Here is a 17,599-nt window from a genome sequence, read left to right as displayed (position 1 = left end):
CAGTAAAATATGATAAAAATCGCTGAAAAAGTTTGATGACTTTGCCCCAAAATAAGGTTTAAAACGCCTTTTTCCCCACAGGTTATACTTTTACTACGCATGCGCAAGGGTTCACGTTCACGACACCAACTTAATTTACGTCTCTATCCAGAATGCCGGTGTTGTGCCAGCACTTAAACAATTACATGTATTTAAATGTCTGAAACCTAAAATAAACATTATGTGGTTAAAACACTGAACAGTTGTGATAGAGATGACAAGCGCTGAGCGCGTCCGTCTTTGGCTCAGCGCCAGCCACAGCGCGAAAGCACAGGTTGAATATGGCAGTTATGTCACGTCACTCTACATTCGCTCCTTAGTGGTCAGCTGCTGACTGTTAAAAGCAGATGATTGGCTTTCCAGCGGGAGGGGCGGGACATGTGCATACAGCCGCCATCTTCGCCGTTACGGGTTTTCCTTATATAGTTGTATTGAGGATTGAGGAAGTGGCATGTCTCATATAAATTGTCTCTGATCCGGCCAATCGTGGAACAGCTGTGTCGTCATCAGAACTCCTGCAGCCGCTCTTGAGAAGCTGCGCAAGCTGAGTTCTCCGGCTACTCTCGAATCACTCTCACGGTGCTTTGATGGCACACGTCACAGTCACGTGGCGTCGGCGCTGTATCAAGTCGGACAAAATTTCTAACCGGCATGCACTGCTTCAAGTCAGCCGTCTTGCTCACTCTCTCTCCTCCCCCATCATGAGTGGACACGCCCCTATTGTTGATTGGCTCACTCTCTCTCCTCCCCCATCATGAATGGACACGCCCCTATTGTTGATTGGCTCACTCTCTCTCCTCCCCCATCATGACTGGACACGCCCCTATTGCTGATTGGCTCACTCTCTCTCCTCCCCCATCATGAGTGGACACGCCCCTATTGCTGATTGGCTCACTCTCTCTCCTCCCCCATCATGAGTGGACACGCCCCTATTGCTGATTGGCTCACTCTCTCTCCTCCCCCATCATGAGTGGACACGCCCCTATTGCTGATTGGCTCACTCTCTCTACTCCCCCATCATGAGTGGACACGCCCCTATTGCTGATTGGCTCACTCTCTCTCCTCCCCCATCATGAGTGGACACGCCCCTATTGCTGATTGGCTCACTCTCTCTACTCCCCCATCATGAGTGGACACGCCCCTATTGCTGATTGGCTCACTCTCTCTCCTCCCCCATCATGAGTGGACACGCTCAGTCCATGCTCGGTCCAATCCACTTTCAACAGCGTTTCTTAGGGACTGTTTACACCTGGCCAGTTCATGCGTTTTCTCAGATCGGATGGCCATCTGATTTATCAAAACGGTTCCATTTACACCTGGTCACATAAATGTGTTTTTGCAAAACGGATTTAAATCCGATCTTCAATTCCTGTGCTATATGCAGATTTAATGGAGTGCACGTCACCGTCACTGCATTTTATTGATCATCGGCTAAAATTTCAAAATCAAACACTGCAATAAGAGAGAGCGGCAACAGCCCTGGTAAGATCATTTCGTTTCTTTACTTTTAATGATGATGATTGTGTGTTAAGCGTCTGCGACTTACTTTCACTTTGATTTGCGATAGTTTGCACGTTGGCTTAATGAATAGATGCTCAGCTGCGGTGATGCATGTTCCAGTAGCGTCGTCATATCTGGCTATAACATTACATATAGCCTATAACACGCTCTCACACGATGATTTTTTTAGCATTTTTGGGAGGAGTACAATTTACATATGTGGTTTCAACAACCAGATGGGTACTATACGGTTATCCGGACCACATGTGATGACCTACCCCAACCCCGCCCCTAAACCTACCCGTCACTGGGGTTACGACCAACCAAGAGTGGTTGTGGTCACATGTGGTCAGGTGTGGTCCGGATAACCGTATAGTACCACCAGATGCATTTACACTTGTCCAGTTTCGTCTGGAATGCGTGTCAGACCTCCTCCTGAAGTGGTTTGAGCGATCGGATTCAAATCCTTCTCGAATGTGTTTCGGAGGGCATTTACACCTGGTCTTTTCACGATCAAATAGCTATCCGATCTGAGAAAACGCATGAAGTGGCCAGGTGTAAACAGCCTCTTAGAAATCCATTACTGCACCTTTGACGCAAGTAATGCCACTCGGTATTTCAGCCGTGCGAGTACAGCTCCTACTGTATCTCTTTGAATAGGGTCAAATTCTCTGTCAGAATCATCAAATTCTCCAAATCTGTTCACCAAGCTTATAATTAAATTTCATGTTTGAAATCACCAGTGAAATCTGACAACTGTCTCATAAATTTTGTTTTTAAATGCTCAATTCATGACAAAAATCTGCATTTTCATAAGCGTGCGTCTCAGAACACTGACTCATTCTAAAGCAACCGGAGCTTCTAACGGCAGCTGCAGTGATGCAATGACTTAACCAATCAGCGATTAGTTGATTTATTTAGAAGGCGGGACTTGTTCCGCCTGAATCCGCCATATTGCGTGTTGCACTTTCTCCCATTCTTAGTGATATGGATTCCCCCATCCCTTGCTCTTGCACCGACATCCCATCTCTTCTCTGATGACGTGTTTTCTGTTGCGAGGGCGGGGCAACCTGTCACTCACATGAGATCCACCAATAGCAAACCACAACCATTCAATCAATTCCCCACAGACAAAATCAAGCCCCGCCCACATTTGGTCTTGTTTCAGAAGCGTTTCACTCGGATATACGTCACAACAGGGAAGAAAAGATCATGCTGACTTTAAGGTGTTTACATACCGAATGAAATCGAGATAATGGGCAAAAATCTAGCTGTGTCAATCGTTTAATGTTTGCAAATCGAGTTAAGGCATTTACATGACCACACACATTGTCGGTTTAAGCATAATCGAGTTAAGAATGTGCATGCAAATATTTATACATGAAGATACAAACAGCTGTTTCTCATTTGGTTGATATTTCTCATATTGACCCGTTGGTAAACTTCCTGTGGGAGTGTTTTATGTCAGGCGGGAATGTCTCTGGACGTCAGTATGCAGGGTGTGAGCGTGAGCGTTGCAACGCTGTATGCGATAGCTATCGGCGTTCCCGCAGCTTTAGAGCTCCTGTTTCCCTTGATTGCCACCGGATGCTCTCCGAATCTCTTCTTCTGCTCCCTTCGCAGGGTGGAGCGGAAACTATCCGGCACGAAGCAGTAAACCACAGGATCCAGGCAGCTGTTCAGACTGCTTAGTGTGATGGTCACATGATACGCAACAACGTGTTGCTCTCTGCTGCCCCCTAGCTGGAAGTACACCACGGCCTCGCGCACGTGATACGGCGTAAAGCACACGGTGAACACCACTAATACGGCTACTAGCAGCCTGACGGCACGCGCGCGTCGACCCCAGCTCTGCGGCATTAGCCTGCTGTCCGCTAGTGCGCAGGCAACGCGGATCGTAAACGTCGCGATTACAAGTAGCGGCAAGACGAACTCCAGCACGGTGAGGGCGAAGAGAACGGCGACGTGACAACATGAAGCTCCGTGAAAATCCAGAGCCGAGGTTTGCAGCGAGTACGTGACCACAACGGCGAACAGCCAAACGCACATGCTAACGCATTTTGCAGAAGCTGGGCTCCGCCTACGGCTTCCCGCCGAACGCACCACCGCCATATAGCGGTCCACGCAGATGCTAGTGAGAAACAAAATACTGCAGTACATGTTCACGAAGTAGCTGAAGGTGTGCATGTAGAAACACGCCACACAGTCGCCGCCTCTGTGGTAAAGCGCGATGCGGGCCGGGAGCGACAGCGCCACGAGCAGGTCGGCCACTGCCAGGTTAATGGTGTAAATGGCCGGGGTCGTTCGAGAGCGGCTCCGCTGGCAGAACACGTACAGCGCCAGGCTGTTCAGGACCACGCCGACCACAAACATAAGCGTGTTCACTACCATCAGCGTGACCCACAGGACGTAGAACTCCTGGTACAGAGACTCGTCCAGGTGGGCCAGTTTCTTCAGGTGCGGCGGCACCCCCTGGAGGTGATTGCTGGTATTGACGGGAGACTCAGATGTGATGTTAGAATGTCCTTCAAAGATCTCCATGGCTAGAACACAGAAAATTTAAAAACAAATAATTTGTAAATTATAGTTATATTATAATTACATACTATTTAATATATCTATATATATATTAGTGCTGGGCAACGATTAATTGTGATTCATTGCATCCAAAAAGTTTGTGTTTACATAATATATGTGTGTGTACTATGTATAATTATTTTGTTTATATAAATACACACGTTTGCATGTATATATTTAAGAAAAATGTGTTATTTATATATTTCTATTTATATATAATAAAAAGATGTATAAATATATATATATACAGTATATACATGCAAATATTTCTTAAATATATACATATGCGTGTGTGTGAATGAATATATACAGACCCTTTCCAAAAAATTTGAATATCATGGAAAAGTTTATTTATTTCCATAATTCCATTCAAAACGTTAAACTTCCATAAATTATAGATTCAGGGCCCACAACTTAAACGATTTCAAGTATTTAGTTGTTTATTTGTACATAATTTGGGCTTCCAGCTCATAAAACCCACGAAAACAGGATTTCAAAAAATTAGAATATTACATGAAATCACACAGTAATTACAGGATTTACACCTGCCCACACTGCCAAAAGAACCAAAACCTGGTTCAATGACCATGGTATCACTGTGTAATTACTGTGTGATTTTATGAAATATTCTAATTTTTTAAAATCCTGTTTTCGAGGGTTTTATGAGCTGGAAGCCCAAATTATGTACAAATAAACAACTAAATTGAAATCGTTTAAGTTGTGGGCCCTAAATCTATAATCTATGGAAGTTTAACGTTTTGAATGGAATTATGGAAATAAATAAACTTTTCCATGATATTCAATTTTTTTGGAAAGGGTCTGAATATATATATATATATATATATATATATATATATATATATATATATATATATATATATATATATATATATATACATACGGTATATGTTCACACAAAGTATAACTAAATTACATACAGTAAGTTATTTATAATTATATATTCATATAAATATAAAATATTTTGATTGGTGTATATATATATATACACAGTATATAAAACAAAGAACAAGTAGGATAAATAAATAAGTATATTTAATATTATGCTATTATTCTCTAATCAAAATATTTAACAGTTTCAGACAGTTATTAAAATGTAACAAGACTTTTACATAATTCTCAGTATGTAAATTTGCTGCTCAAGAAACATTTCTTATTATAAACAATGCTGAAAACATCAGTGCTGCTTCATATTTTTCTGGAAACATCTTTCAAAACATTAAACGTTTTTACCAATACCAAACTCCTAAATTTTAATTATGCTGTTACATATTTCACACTCTTTGATTAACATCCTAATTTGCAGAAATGTTTAATGAGCCAAGCATGGTGGCTCTTAGGCAGGGTTTTGTTAAAAATGGCCTTGAGAGTGATTAGAAAAGCCTTTTTACCTTTTAATTACTGTATTACTGGTCATTGTCTTTAATTTTTTTTATTAAAATGAAAATTAAGTTTAGTTGTGATGTGATATATCTATATATATACAGCTTGGAAAAAACAACAACTTTAGAATTGCCTTAACGCACCACCACAAATCCGGGCTCTGCATGAAGCTTTCCATGGCTTTCTAAAAATGGAACATTCTTCAGCGTTTTATTCTGTGAGAGAGTTTGTGCTCCTGTTCTCTGACGTCTGAGACTCAGAGTTTTCATGAAATATGTAACAGAATCTCAGATTCTCTTTCATCAGCTGTGTAACTCTGTCTGAACTTTACATGAATGTTCCATATTAGGAGTTTAAGTTCCATTTAGATTCTGACTTATGGAACATGATGTTGTGTAATTTCCCCACGGTTCAGTCAGCTGGGGGATCTCACTGTAGTTTCTCATGGAAAATGAGGTTCAAATAACTCTACTATAAATACATCTCAAACCCAACATATTTTCAAAGGCAAATAAACAGGAGATTCTCACCGGTTGGTTTGGATGATGCTCTCTCTGGTCCAGTTGGATGTCGGTTCTTTTCTGTATTTCTTAAATCAAATGAAGCTTCACTGAAATCTCAACAATTTCCATTACTAGTAATGCAGACAAATAATAAACATGCATATCTCAGTTCAGCAGTGTCCATTTTTGATGATGCTCTGCTTTGTCTTGCAGTCTAAACGCTCTCTTTGCCTCTCAAGGATAAGTGAACGCTCTCTTTCCAGAAGTGAGTCTTTCATGAAGTGAGTCTCGCTGAAGAATGACAGACTTTTAGGTCTCGGTCTGTCCATCACGCTCCCCTTCCCTCGCTCTCTTTCTCATCTTCTCAACAATCCCTCTAAACTCTGGGCACAAGCTCTCAGAAGTCACTTTACAGCGCCATCACTCTTCTGGACATCAGCCATGGCAAAACTCACATCCATAGTCCATATTTAGATCAATTCAGCTCTGAATTTCCCTTCCGTCTGAGATTTTGTGCAGGAATGCACGGATAATACAAATCATCTCTGTTTTGAAATGACCAAAGCTGTGTTTTTAAAGCTACAGGTTTTCAGAAAAAAAAAAAACCAAGAAAAAACAACAACATACTAATAAAAAATAAACTTAAATTGTATTTGAAATATTATATAGATAGATTATAGATTGATTTAAATATTACATTTAGTATGAAGAAAAAGTTATTTATATATAATTTATATATAAATGTTGTCATATATCATGATAATTAAACAAAAGTGTATATACTATATACACAATTTATACACACACATATATACACAGAAATTTAAATATTTATTTTTTCATGAAAATAAAATGCTCCTATATACATTAAGAAAATGTTATATTTGCATTTTGACAATATTTGCTATTTTTTTTATAAAAAATGTTTTATGTAATATTATAATATAATAAATATTCTAAAATAAACAATAAAAATAGTAATATATTTACATTGTGGCATTATTTTCATGACAATTAACACTTTTTTTTTTACACATGAGAAATTGATTTATACTGTATATATTTAGAGATTTAAAAATTAGAATTTTCACAAATACACTGTGTATATATATACATAATTATTATAAATGTTATATATATTGATAGATTTAAATACTACATTTAGCATAAAGATGCACTGCATTTTAATGTTATGTTTGCATTGACATTATTTTCATGACTACATATGTCTTAAAATAAATAATAAAAACTAATAATTATTTTGAAAATGAGAAATTGCATGCCTGCAAATGTCTTTTAAAGAGGTTCCTCCACTGAAAACCCAGTGAGTGATGGTGGACCACCTGTGAGACAGTGACCCGTCCTGGACATGAAGAAACACGTCGGCACAACAGCCGGAGCTCATGAGAGGAACAAGGAGAAGAAACACTGCATTAGTGAAGTCCTGCACCTCATCCTTCACCAGAGCGAGTGTCAAGACTGAAACGCATAAACCATAACACACATCCATCCGTGTTACAGTAAATCCTGCTGTACTTTGAGATCATGATTTGTTATTTCTTTGCATAAACACTCCGAAACAAAAGCCTGAAAAGACACAGATCTGATACAAAGAACATGCAGATCAAAGGGGAAATGACATAACAGAAACAGTGATGAATAGCCACAAAATATGAACTACAGATAGGAAGAGTTTGCATAAAACACTTGGGTACTTGGGAAACTGAACTAAAACTGCTTTATTAGACTGTCATTCTCCATCAACTCTTTAAGCGTGAGTATTGTACTCAGTCAAGTCAGTATATCCGCAGACTCTTTCCATATGTGCCTCACGGGATGATGGGAGATTGAGCTGTTTAAAGAAGGACTGTTCGCACCAAAAACGTTCACTATAAAGATAACTAGCCTATAATGAGAACTACATTAGCATCCACTAACAGCGCACGATATCGTTATGTTTATTCTAATCGCATGCTGCAGTTTTGTCATCTGCCACTTTAAATGCTCGAGCTCGTTAAAGCAGGATGGATTGTGATTGGCTCAATGTTTATCCTTTATCAGCTGGGAAAAAATCGTTCTGAAAGTGATTCCTCAGTGCCGTTATCATAACAGTTGTGGTGCTTTCCTTTATATCTAAAGCTATTTTTATCGTTATCGTTATTTATCATACTTTTAGCTTTTTTTATATTATTAAGATTTTCGTGCACTGTAAAATAATTTTCATGATCCTGTCCGGACATATACAGTGTATATATAAAAATTAACAGCTTAAATTCAATTCAGTCAAACAAAATCTATTATGATGTGCAATTACTTAAACATTTTTAATAATTACTAATCACATATGTAAAAAAAAAAAATTTTTATGTCACAATGCAAAGAAACTTAATTGTGGTTCCTACATTTTTTTTAAATATAATATATAAATTTGACCTAGACTGAGATTCACCCAGTGTGAACCTGCTTCAACATAAAATCATAAAAGTTGGGTATAAAAGTTATTTTTTTTAATTAAATGAAATGTTTTTTAGCAAATCTTCTCAGGTTTGAATGAACCGAGTATAGTTCCAGCCCAGAAGGCAGTGTATAATCATGTACACAGTAAAAAACGTTGGGTTGTTTGTTAACCCAACCGTTGGGTTACACATATTGGGTCAATATTTAACTCAACTGTTGGGTTATTTTAACCCAACTGGAGTTTACCCAAAGCATTGGGTTGAAATAAGCCACAGTTGGGTGCTATACCACCCCATAGTTGGGTTATTTTTAACCCAACATTTTTAAGTGAGTAGCTGAAGGTTTCATGGCTGATTTTACAAGGTGACAAACTTTGAACAGCAGACTAAAGCAAATTAGCATGACGATCGTTTGTGAGGAGACAAACTGAATGCTGATGTGTTTTGTACTAAATGCCTTGAGTCTATAACTGAGCAGAGCAGATGGAGACTCTTCAGCGTCACGGTCTAAACATCTGTCACCTTGAGAAAAACCAGAGACAGTAAATCACTTCTGGCCTTCAACAACTAATAAAGCTGCACTCAGACCAGTTCTGTATACATGAACGACAGCGACAGGTGTGGCACATTCAGAATGTACAAGTTAATGGGTGGTTTACCTGGTAAAGATCTGGGCCGTCCAGGAAAAGTCCCAGCATTACAAACAATACAATGATGGTAAAATCAAGGTATTTTAAGATATACATTGATGCTGATGAATACATGGTTAACTATAGTCACCATGTACTTTGCACTTTGCTTTTCTTATATTTATTTATCTATCCAAGACTTGCACATTTAAAAATATTCCAAATAAGGTGAATACATATCTGTCGTAATTATGACATACCAGGTCTAAATATGAAGGGAAAAGTTGAAATTATGACATACTAAATCACAATTATGACTTTCTGTGTCATCATTATGACTTTTTATGTTAATTTCAAGTATGTCACAATTTTGACTATTTAATGTCATAACTTAATGACAATTTCAACTTTATGTCATAATTATGATTTACAAAAGCATATTTTTTTTCTAAATGTACTTAGTGTGTTATCATTTACACTTTCTTATTTCTACCTTTAATTTCATAATTATAAGAAAAAAGTCAAAATGATGTACTAAATCTGAATTATGACTTTAAACGACAAAGAAAGTCATAATTTTGACTTTAATCTCATAATTATGATTTAGTATGTCGGCTTAGTATCTCATTTCTGCCTTTATATCAAAATTTAGTGTCGGAATTTGATTTAACAAAAAGCCTAATGTTTTTTTTCTTAAGTGCTGCAAATGCTCAATTATGAGATAAAAAATTGAAACTGACATACTAAATCTAAATTATGAATTAAAAAGTCACAATTATGAAAGAAAAAGTCATAAATTTGTTTTTAATCTCATAATTATAATTTAGTTTCCTCATAATTTCAAGTTTTTCCTCATAATTATGACTTAGTACGTGATAATTATAACATACCAATGACATACTAATTTTGATTTCTCAATTTAATGTCATCATTTTGACTTAGTATGTCAATTCTGACTTATCTCATCATTCAGTGCCGTAAATTTAGATGCATTTTAAATTTTAAAAACACAAATGCTTCATATACATTAGTGTTAAGAAAAAGAGGAAATTCAGCCAAGCGAGGACAAGAAGCCTGAAGTACGAGTGATATTCCTCCATACAGTAAGAGTAAACCACTGTAGGATGTTGAGTGTTTTTGGATTCTTGTGCTTTGATGTGCTTTTGACACTGCAAGATGAATAGAGTAAATTGAAGAGCTTTTATGGATGTAAAATTAGCATGAGAAGCTCAAAACAGGAAACATAAATGTCTAGTGTTTGGTCTGAATGCCTGATAAATGCGAGCGAATCCATCACATGAAACAGTGAATTAGCTGTTATTTCACCCAAACGCAGTTCACTTTAGGACGTTTCTAGAAAGCAAGTCCTCTGATTTTCAGTAAAAAACACAGTCTTGCGCTTTTCCCTCCCAATGCAGGACAGATGAGTTACCGTCTCGGCATAAACACACGGCCAAAAATGAACGTCCATAAAAGTGAAAAACTGGCTCTCGTTACAAATGTTTATTCTTCCTCTCATCATTCTGTCCAAAGTTAAACGTGACAGAGACTTCGGACATATGAACGCATGAGCTGTTTTAAGCGTATAACCCATCAATCTCCAGTTAAAAGTAAGAGAAAAGCCGGTTAGCGAGACACACTTCCTGCGAGAGTGGAAATCATCATATATCTGACCGAGGAGCCTGTTTCATTTCGTCTCCGAGAGGAAGAAGTGGACATAGTCTCACGTCAAACATGTCATAATTTAGTAGTAACCTGTTAGCATGAAAATACTCAGCCTCCCAGTAAATAATATGTTACTCTAACACCTGACATATGAAATAAAAGTTTGAAAAATCTAGTTTATTGGACCCTTAGACAAAATAATTGCATGTGTTTTGTATCATATTTGATACAGCAGGCTTTTTTTGGCTCATATATAGTGAGAATATGGAGGACTGAGAACTCAGTTTTTCTCAAACTGAGAAAAATATGCAATTTGATGCAGATGCTGAAAATTCTAAGGACATAAAGTAAGTAATTATGATGCATGTAATGTGAATCAATGAGATCTTATAACAGTACAGCAGATACTGACATAAAATGCATATAAATATTAAAGATCTGCCAATAATATCTTAGTGAGATATTTAAATGCTCAGATTTTATGATCAAATCTCTGTAGTTTTAAAACATAATGAAATGCAATAAAATGATGATTGAGAGATGAACTAATAAACCTTCCTCAAAAGCCTGATGATCATATTTGATACTCTTATAATAAATGATGATGGATAATCAAGTAAAGCTGCTTCAGTCCAGTTGAAATATTACTAACAATATCAAAGTTATTCTTGCGTTTCCTTGATAAAATCAGCTCAGATTTGACACAGAAAGACTCGTGAAGCTCGAGCTGAAGGAGGACGCTTGTACAATTATACTGGAAGACTTTTACTGGATAAAAGAGTCTGAACTATCAATCAGAGACAGAAGGACTGGAGGAGATTGAGTGCGACAGGTTTATAAGTAAAGTTTTGATCATTCAGAAGACTTTACCGACACTGTTCAGATGTTGGTCCACATTATTTTTTATTTCTGTTTTCAGGACAGTCAAAGTTCAGAACTAAAAAACATGATTTAAGGCTGTTTACATCATGTCAGACTTGCAGTAATTATAACTTGGAGAATCTGAAGCGTGTGAACGCTCAGGCAAACAAAATGTCAGGTAGCATCAGGTGCATGTTTTTGTTCTTCAACATTTTGCAATGACGTCAGTGATGAAGTAAATGAAAAAAAAATCTGAGTTTAGAACAGCTTTAAGTATAATGTTATAATTGTCAACATGAAATTGAAATTACGGTAATACTGACACATGTGAACACGGTGTTAAAAAGCCCTGAAAACACTTGTTTCATTTTTATAAAGGTGCAGCAGACACCGTGTGATTACACAGCTATATGTAGCATTTAACATTATTTAGCATGTGTTATTTACATGTATAGTAATACAATTGTATAATAAAAAAGTAGTAAAAAATAACAAAAAATAAAGATATTTTTCCATTAACACTGATATTTCTGTGGCACTAATAATGAAAACTAACAAACACAAAATGTAATACTGTTAAACATTCTCCTGGCATTGCTTTAGTGACTAAGCACTTCGGTTGCTTAGATGCTAAAAATGTTTTTTATTGACGAGTGAACAGCTGGCCAAACAAATGCGAGCATTGCAACTGGTTTACGTCATCTTTCTGGCATCGGCCAATAAAACATTTATGATCAGAAGTCAGAGACATCAAGTAGGAACGCACATCACAACCAACTCTAATCATGAACATTAACCGGTCAAAAGTTTGCAGTCAATACTTTTTTTTTGTGTGTGTTGAAAGAAATTAACACTTTTATTCAGCAAGGATGTGTTAAATTGATCAATAAGAACATTTAAAATGTTACTTTCAAATAAATGCTGATCTTTTGAACTTTCTATTCATCAAAGAATCCTGTAAAATAAAATGTATGATGGTTTCCACAAAATTTATGAACTGTTTTCAACATCGATAATATTCATGAATGTGTCTTGATCATCAAATCATCATATTAGAGTGATTTCTGAAGGGTCATGTGACACTGAAGACTGGAGTAATGATGCTGAAAATTCAGCTTTGATCACAGGAGTAAATTACACTTTGCTATATATTCACATAGAGAACAGCCATTTTAAACTAATAATATTTCACAGTTTTTACTGTATTTCTATTAAAATAAATGCAGCCTTTGTGAACAGAAGAGACTTCTTTCAGAAACATAAAAAAAATCATACAGACCCCAAACTTTCGACCAGTAGTGTAAATGACATCTCACATTAGTGACGAGTGAGGAGTCAGCATCGGATAAAGGCACAGGCTGTGATGCGCTGAAGTGATGTGGGCTCATGTGGCTATAGTCAGTGCAAACTCATCTGTCGTCATTCATCTCTCTCCGCCAGCGATCTGTCCCTCTGTCTGCGCTGGGATAAAAACTGCTGGACCACCGACGGCCAATCAACAACGTCCTCCACGCGCACCTGACCTCCACACCTGGACATCGGGATCTGACCCCCTGCACAGAAACAGCACACGACTGCTTGAGACCGACACCTGGCCATGTCCACCTAACAAAATGCTTAAAATGTGATATTACATAATATTTATATATTCATGTTTTTTTTTAATGCATGCAACTTGTCATTTTTAAATAAACGTAATTCATGAGCATTCACCGGGATTATGCTGTGCATTTTAAATGCATAAATATTTTTTGACCATTCACTCACTCAAAAGAGGATGCAGTTTCAACGCATTTTTCAGGGGTTGTACTATTCCCTGTTTCCAAAAAGTTTAGATAAACTAAAATATTGCAGAAAAGCATCTTCAACTATATGCTCTTTATTTAAACCATATAATATAATAATAATTAATGTATTTATTTACTTATTTATTTAATGCAGCAAAGGCTATTTTCATGGCAAACTAAGAGTAACAACAAACAATAAATTGTTAAATATAATAATTTAACAATATTTTTCTTACAACAATATAAAGATAAAGCAATTATATAGGCTCTTTCTGTTTGATATTTAACAGAAAATCTTTTTTTTTTTCCAAGAGAAGCGTTTTAAATTTGTCTAATGTAATTTCTGAATGACATCATTTCTTAATTGATAATATAATCTAGGGGACGGGGTTAGTTTAAAATTGACCACATGAATGAATCTTCTGCCAGAGTGAAAGTGAATTTGGTCTGGTAAATGAGATGCACTTGCCCTCCGGGAGGATCTGCGTCCTCTTGTTTCCTCTGACCCAGCTGACAGACGCTTGAGCCAGTCGATCTAGAGAACGAGAGTCAGACAAACCTTCAGCGTCTTCCTCCTCGTTGATCACATCACGACTCTCCGCGCAGCAGATCTTCCCTGAACAGAGAACATGGAGGACTAAGTCTACCTTTTTTTATGTATTCTGTGGCAGAAACAAACATGCAGATTAATGCTGGGTGGTATAACGGCTCATACTGAATACCGGTGTTTAATTTTGTTATGATATGGATTCTTAATATACCGCAATACCGGTGTATGTCGCTTAAAAACAACAGTGGTGATGCACAGATGTGTGTGTTACTAAGCCTGAAGGTGAATGTAGAGAGGTTAAACTATAATTGATAGCTGTCAAATTATATTACAGTGTTTCCCATACATTGGTTCACAATATCAACACTGTTCGCCACAAAGCGATCTTCCAAAAGGCTTTGACATCGTTGAATAAACACGAGCACTGCACGTTTCAAAGTCAAAACGAGGCACAGGTGTTTATATGAATGCATCTTTGAAGGGAACTGACTGTCTTTAGAAAAGTTTCGATGTTATTCTCACTGAATCTTTCTTCATCTTTCCTGATAAAGCAGCTTTATGAGCGCCTCCTGCTGGCAACTCTTTGTAAACAGCATCATTTTGTGGGGCCTTGCAAACCTGTATTACAGTCTTTTCCAATTGCTAACACACAATTTTGCAAACTAGGCTGGTTTTATCAAAATACTTAACACAATTCACAAAACCACACACCCAAACTGCAACATACCTAATATATCCTGCAAAATGAAGCACTGCAATCAAAACTACATAGCATTATCAAAATCAAACCTTTGCACGAAATGGCACACACTTCATTCATATTACCAGATTTTATTTTTGTCTAACCAACTACACACTGTTGGGCATAATGAAAAGCACTCTCATCTTTAGTATGCTCTGCCATAATACTAAAATAGTTCAAATTGTAGAAAATTCTTCAGATTGTTCACATGCACAGAAATATTTGCAGATAGATATGATTTGCAGATTTTTCACCAAACAAGTCAGTGAAACAGATGCACAGCAGATATATTTACATCGGGCTGAACAAAAATATGCTAAAAAAAACGGTAAACTGAAAAAGATTGAAGTGTTAACGATTAACCATTGAGGTGCTTGGTCAGGTGACACATGTGTCGGCCAATCAGATCATGTAGAGTAATTTTGAATGGCAGTGTTTTGAAATGGCAAACATGTGACTTTATGTCAGATTGTTGTGTGTTATGCAGAGAACCGTGTTCAGGTCGTTTAAAAAGTGCCATTTTGAATTGCAAAATGTGTGTAAAGCATAAAGTGTGTTTAGACTTTTGGAGACTTGAGAAGAGGTTTTGCTCTCTGAGTGTCAGTTTAAATAACTGTGCTGTGCATGTCATTTTAGTGTGTTAGCAATTGGAAGAAACTGTAATACTACTGTGGAATTTTTCTACAATATTCACTCTTGACAGTAAACAAGGGCATTCTTAGTCAGTCTACTGCAGTATTTACTCTCTCAATCAGTAGAAAATGTGATTACAGTTTTTCTCGATTGCTTAAACACATTTCTTGAAACTATGCCTCATATTCTCAAAACAGTAAACACAAATCCATAACGTCTCACCCAATTCCCCAAACATCCTATTTTCAGTTCAAAATGAAGCTCTACACTCAAAACCATTCACTCTTGCTGAAAAACCAAACTTTGCCCTCACACTGGACACACAAGCCCTCAAAATCACACACACTACAACATAGTCTAAGACACTGGTGCAATAAATTCAAAACAACATTTCCAAAACTGGTAAGTTATGTTACTTGTGGTTCCCCGCCTCACAAACCTTTTCACATGATGAACACAAAAGACACAACCAATGGATACACTGGCACATTTTTATTCATTCATGTACTACACAGTACAACACACACACACACACACACACAAAAAATTATATATTTTTTTTACTCTCTCCTCTAATTTTTTTTTACAGTATTTACTTACAGTAAGATGTGTGTGACCATCATATGACAGTAAAAGAGCACACACAAAACCTTATTCTATGTGGAATTGTATTGGAATGGTAAAGAGTGTTAGTAGGTGACAGGAGGGCCTCGACCCACTCAAGGAGACAATATGATGAACACGTCTAAGAATCTTTCACGTATGGTTGAAATACCATCATTTGCCTAGAAAGATAACATTCTGGGAGTCCAGACTATAAAGGATGAAGGATGGCCAACCTTCACTGTTACACTCTGCAGCCACTCTGTGTGACTGTACGACTGCTGGCCTTTTCTTGCAAGAAAATAAACCTCATCAAAGACTATTTGTCTTTTATTCAGTGATAGAATTTTGTTTGCCAACACACCTCCCTGAAGGCTCTCGAGGCGACAGTAAAGCAACTCAAATTTGGCCTTACTCCCTCATAGTCATACCATTGACAAAGACATGGGCAACTAGAGTGGCTTGAATTTCATCTGAGACTGCTTGTCTTCTTGTCCTTCGTCGTCGTCCTCCTCCTCCTCCTTATCCCTCCTCGATCTCTTCCTTCATGTCTTTCTGGATCCATTGTTCCAAAACTCAATAAACTGATTTGGGCCCTTTTATATATCTATTGAAGGTTCTTATTGATGTGTGTTCAATTTTGACTCTTAGTCTTCGTCGTCGGTTAGGAACCTGGGTGTGCTCTTTGATACCAATCTTTCATTTGAAAGTCACGTGTCTAGTATCTGTAAAACTGCATTTTTCCATCTTAAAAATATATCTAAATTACGTCATATGCTCTCATTGACAAATGCGGAACAATTAGTTCATGCGTTCATGACCTCATGGCTAGATTATTGTAATGCTCTACTAGGTGGTTGCCCTGCACGCTTAATAAACAAACTACAGCTGGTTCAAAACGCAGCAGCTCGAGTTCTTACCAGAACCAGGAAGTATGACCATATTAGCCCGGTTCTGTCAAAACTGCATTGGCTCCCTATTAAACATCGCATAAATTTTAAAATATTGCTGATTACTTACAAAGCACTGAATGGTTTAGCTCCGCAGTACTTGAGCGAGCTCTTAACGCATTATAGTCCGTCACGTCTATTACGATCTCAAAATTCCGGCCAGTTGATTATACCTAGAATATCAAAATCGACTGCTGGCGGTAGATCCTTTTCCTATTTAGCACCAAAACTCTGGAACAGTCTTCCTACCATTGTCCGGGAAGCAGACACACTCTGTCAGTTCAAAGCCAGATTAAAGACACATCTCTTTGACCTAGCTTTCACATAATACATTATAGACTTCTATAATTTAATGTTATGCTGCATAGATTAGGTCAGCCGGAACCGGGAACACTTCCCAAAAATCCTGATGTACTCGTTACATCATGAGAAGAATGGCATCTACGCTAATTTTAGTGTCTGTGTTTATCCCAAGGTTTTTCCTGCAGCCTGCCGTATCCAGGCCGTATCCAGATCTGACGAAGGACCTTCACCTGGACCCGATGACAACGCAGTGCTGAAGTGCCAACTAGTCTCTCCCTATGGAGGATCCCACTACCACTCTACAGATAAGGCGTTGTCGGGAAAATTCGTCTCGCGGTCCTACCCCAAAGCAACAAATAAAATTCCTTATCAAAATTTATAAGGAAAAACAAGTATTTTG

General features: G+C 37.5%; 2 protein-coding genes across 2 annotated transcripts in view; both read right to left on the bottom strand.

Moving 5' to 3' along the window:
- Positions 1–2,808: 2,808 nt before the first annotated feature.
- Positions 2,809–6,372, bottom strand: LOC308697587 (G-protein coupled receptor 20). The gene is made up of 2 exons (XM_081376929.1): positions 6,048–6,372; positions 2,809–4,082 (listed from the first exon to the last, which is right to left on the bottom strand). The coding sequence occupies exon 2, from the start codon at positions 4,078–4,080 to the stop codon at positions 3,004–3,006; it is 1,077 nt and encodes a 358-aa protein (XP_081233055.1). The 5' UTR covers positions 4,081–4,082; positions 6,048–6,372; the 3' UTR covers positions 2,809–3,003.
- Positions 6,373–11,650: 5,278 nt separating this feature from the next.
- trpn1 (transient receptor potential cation channel, subfamily N, member 1) overlaps positions 11,651–17,599 on the bottom strand; it is a 39,427-nt gene continuing 33,478 nt past the window's right edge. The window contains exons 28-29 of the mRNA XM_081377279.1: positions 13,888–14,034; positions 11,651–13,184 (exon numbers count right to left, since the gene is read on the bottom strand). Of these exons, the coding sequence (XP_081233405.1) occupies positions 13,051–13,184; positions 13,888–14,034 (281 nt within the window). The 3' untranslated portion in view covers positions 11,651–13,050. The remainder of the gene's footprint in view (positions 13,185–13,887; positions 14,035–17,599) is intronic.

This window comes from Scardinius erythrophthalmus (assembly GCF_964197995.2).
Source record: "Scardinius erythrophthalmus genome assembly, chromosome: 10".
Classification (NCBI taxonomy): domain Eukaryota; kingdom Metazoa; phylum Chordata; class Actinopteri; order Cypriniformes; family Leuciscidae; genus Scardinius; species Scardinius erythrophthalmus.
Note: the sequence above shows the minus strand (reverse complement) of the source record. Positions and strands in the feature narration are given on the sequence as shown.

Excerpts from the sequence above, each read along its gene's own strand:
- LOC308697587 (XM_081376929.1), bottom strand. The coding sequence starts at position 4,080 with ATGGAGATCTTTGAAGGACATTCTAACATCACATCTGAGTCTCCCGTC.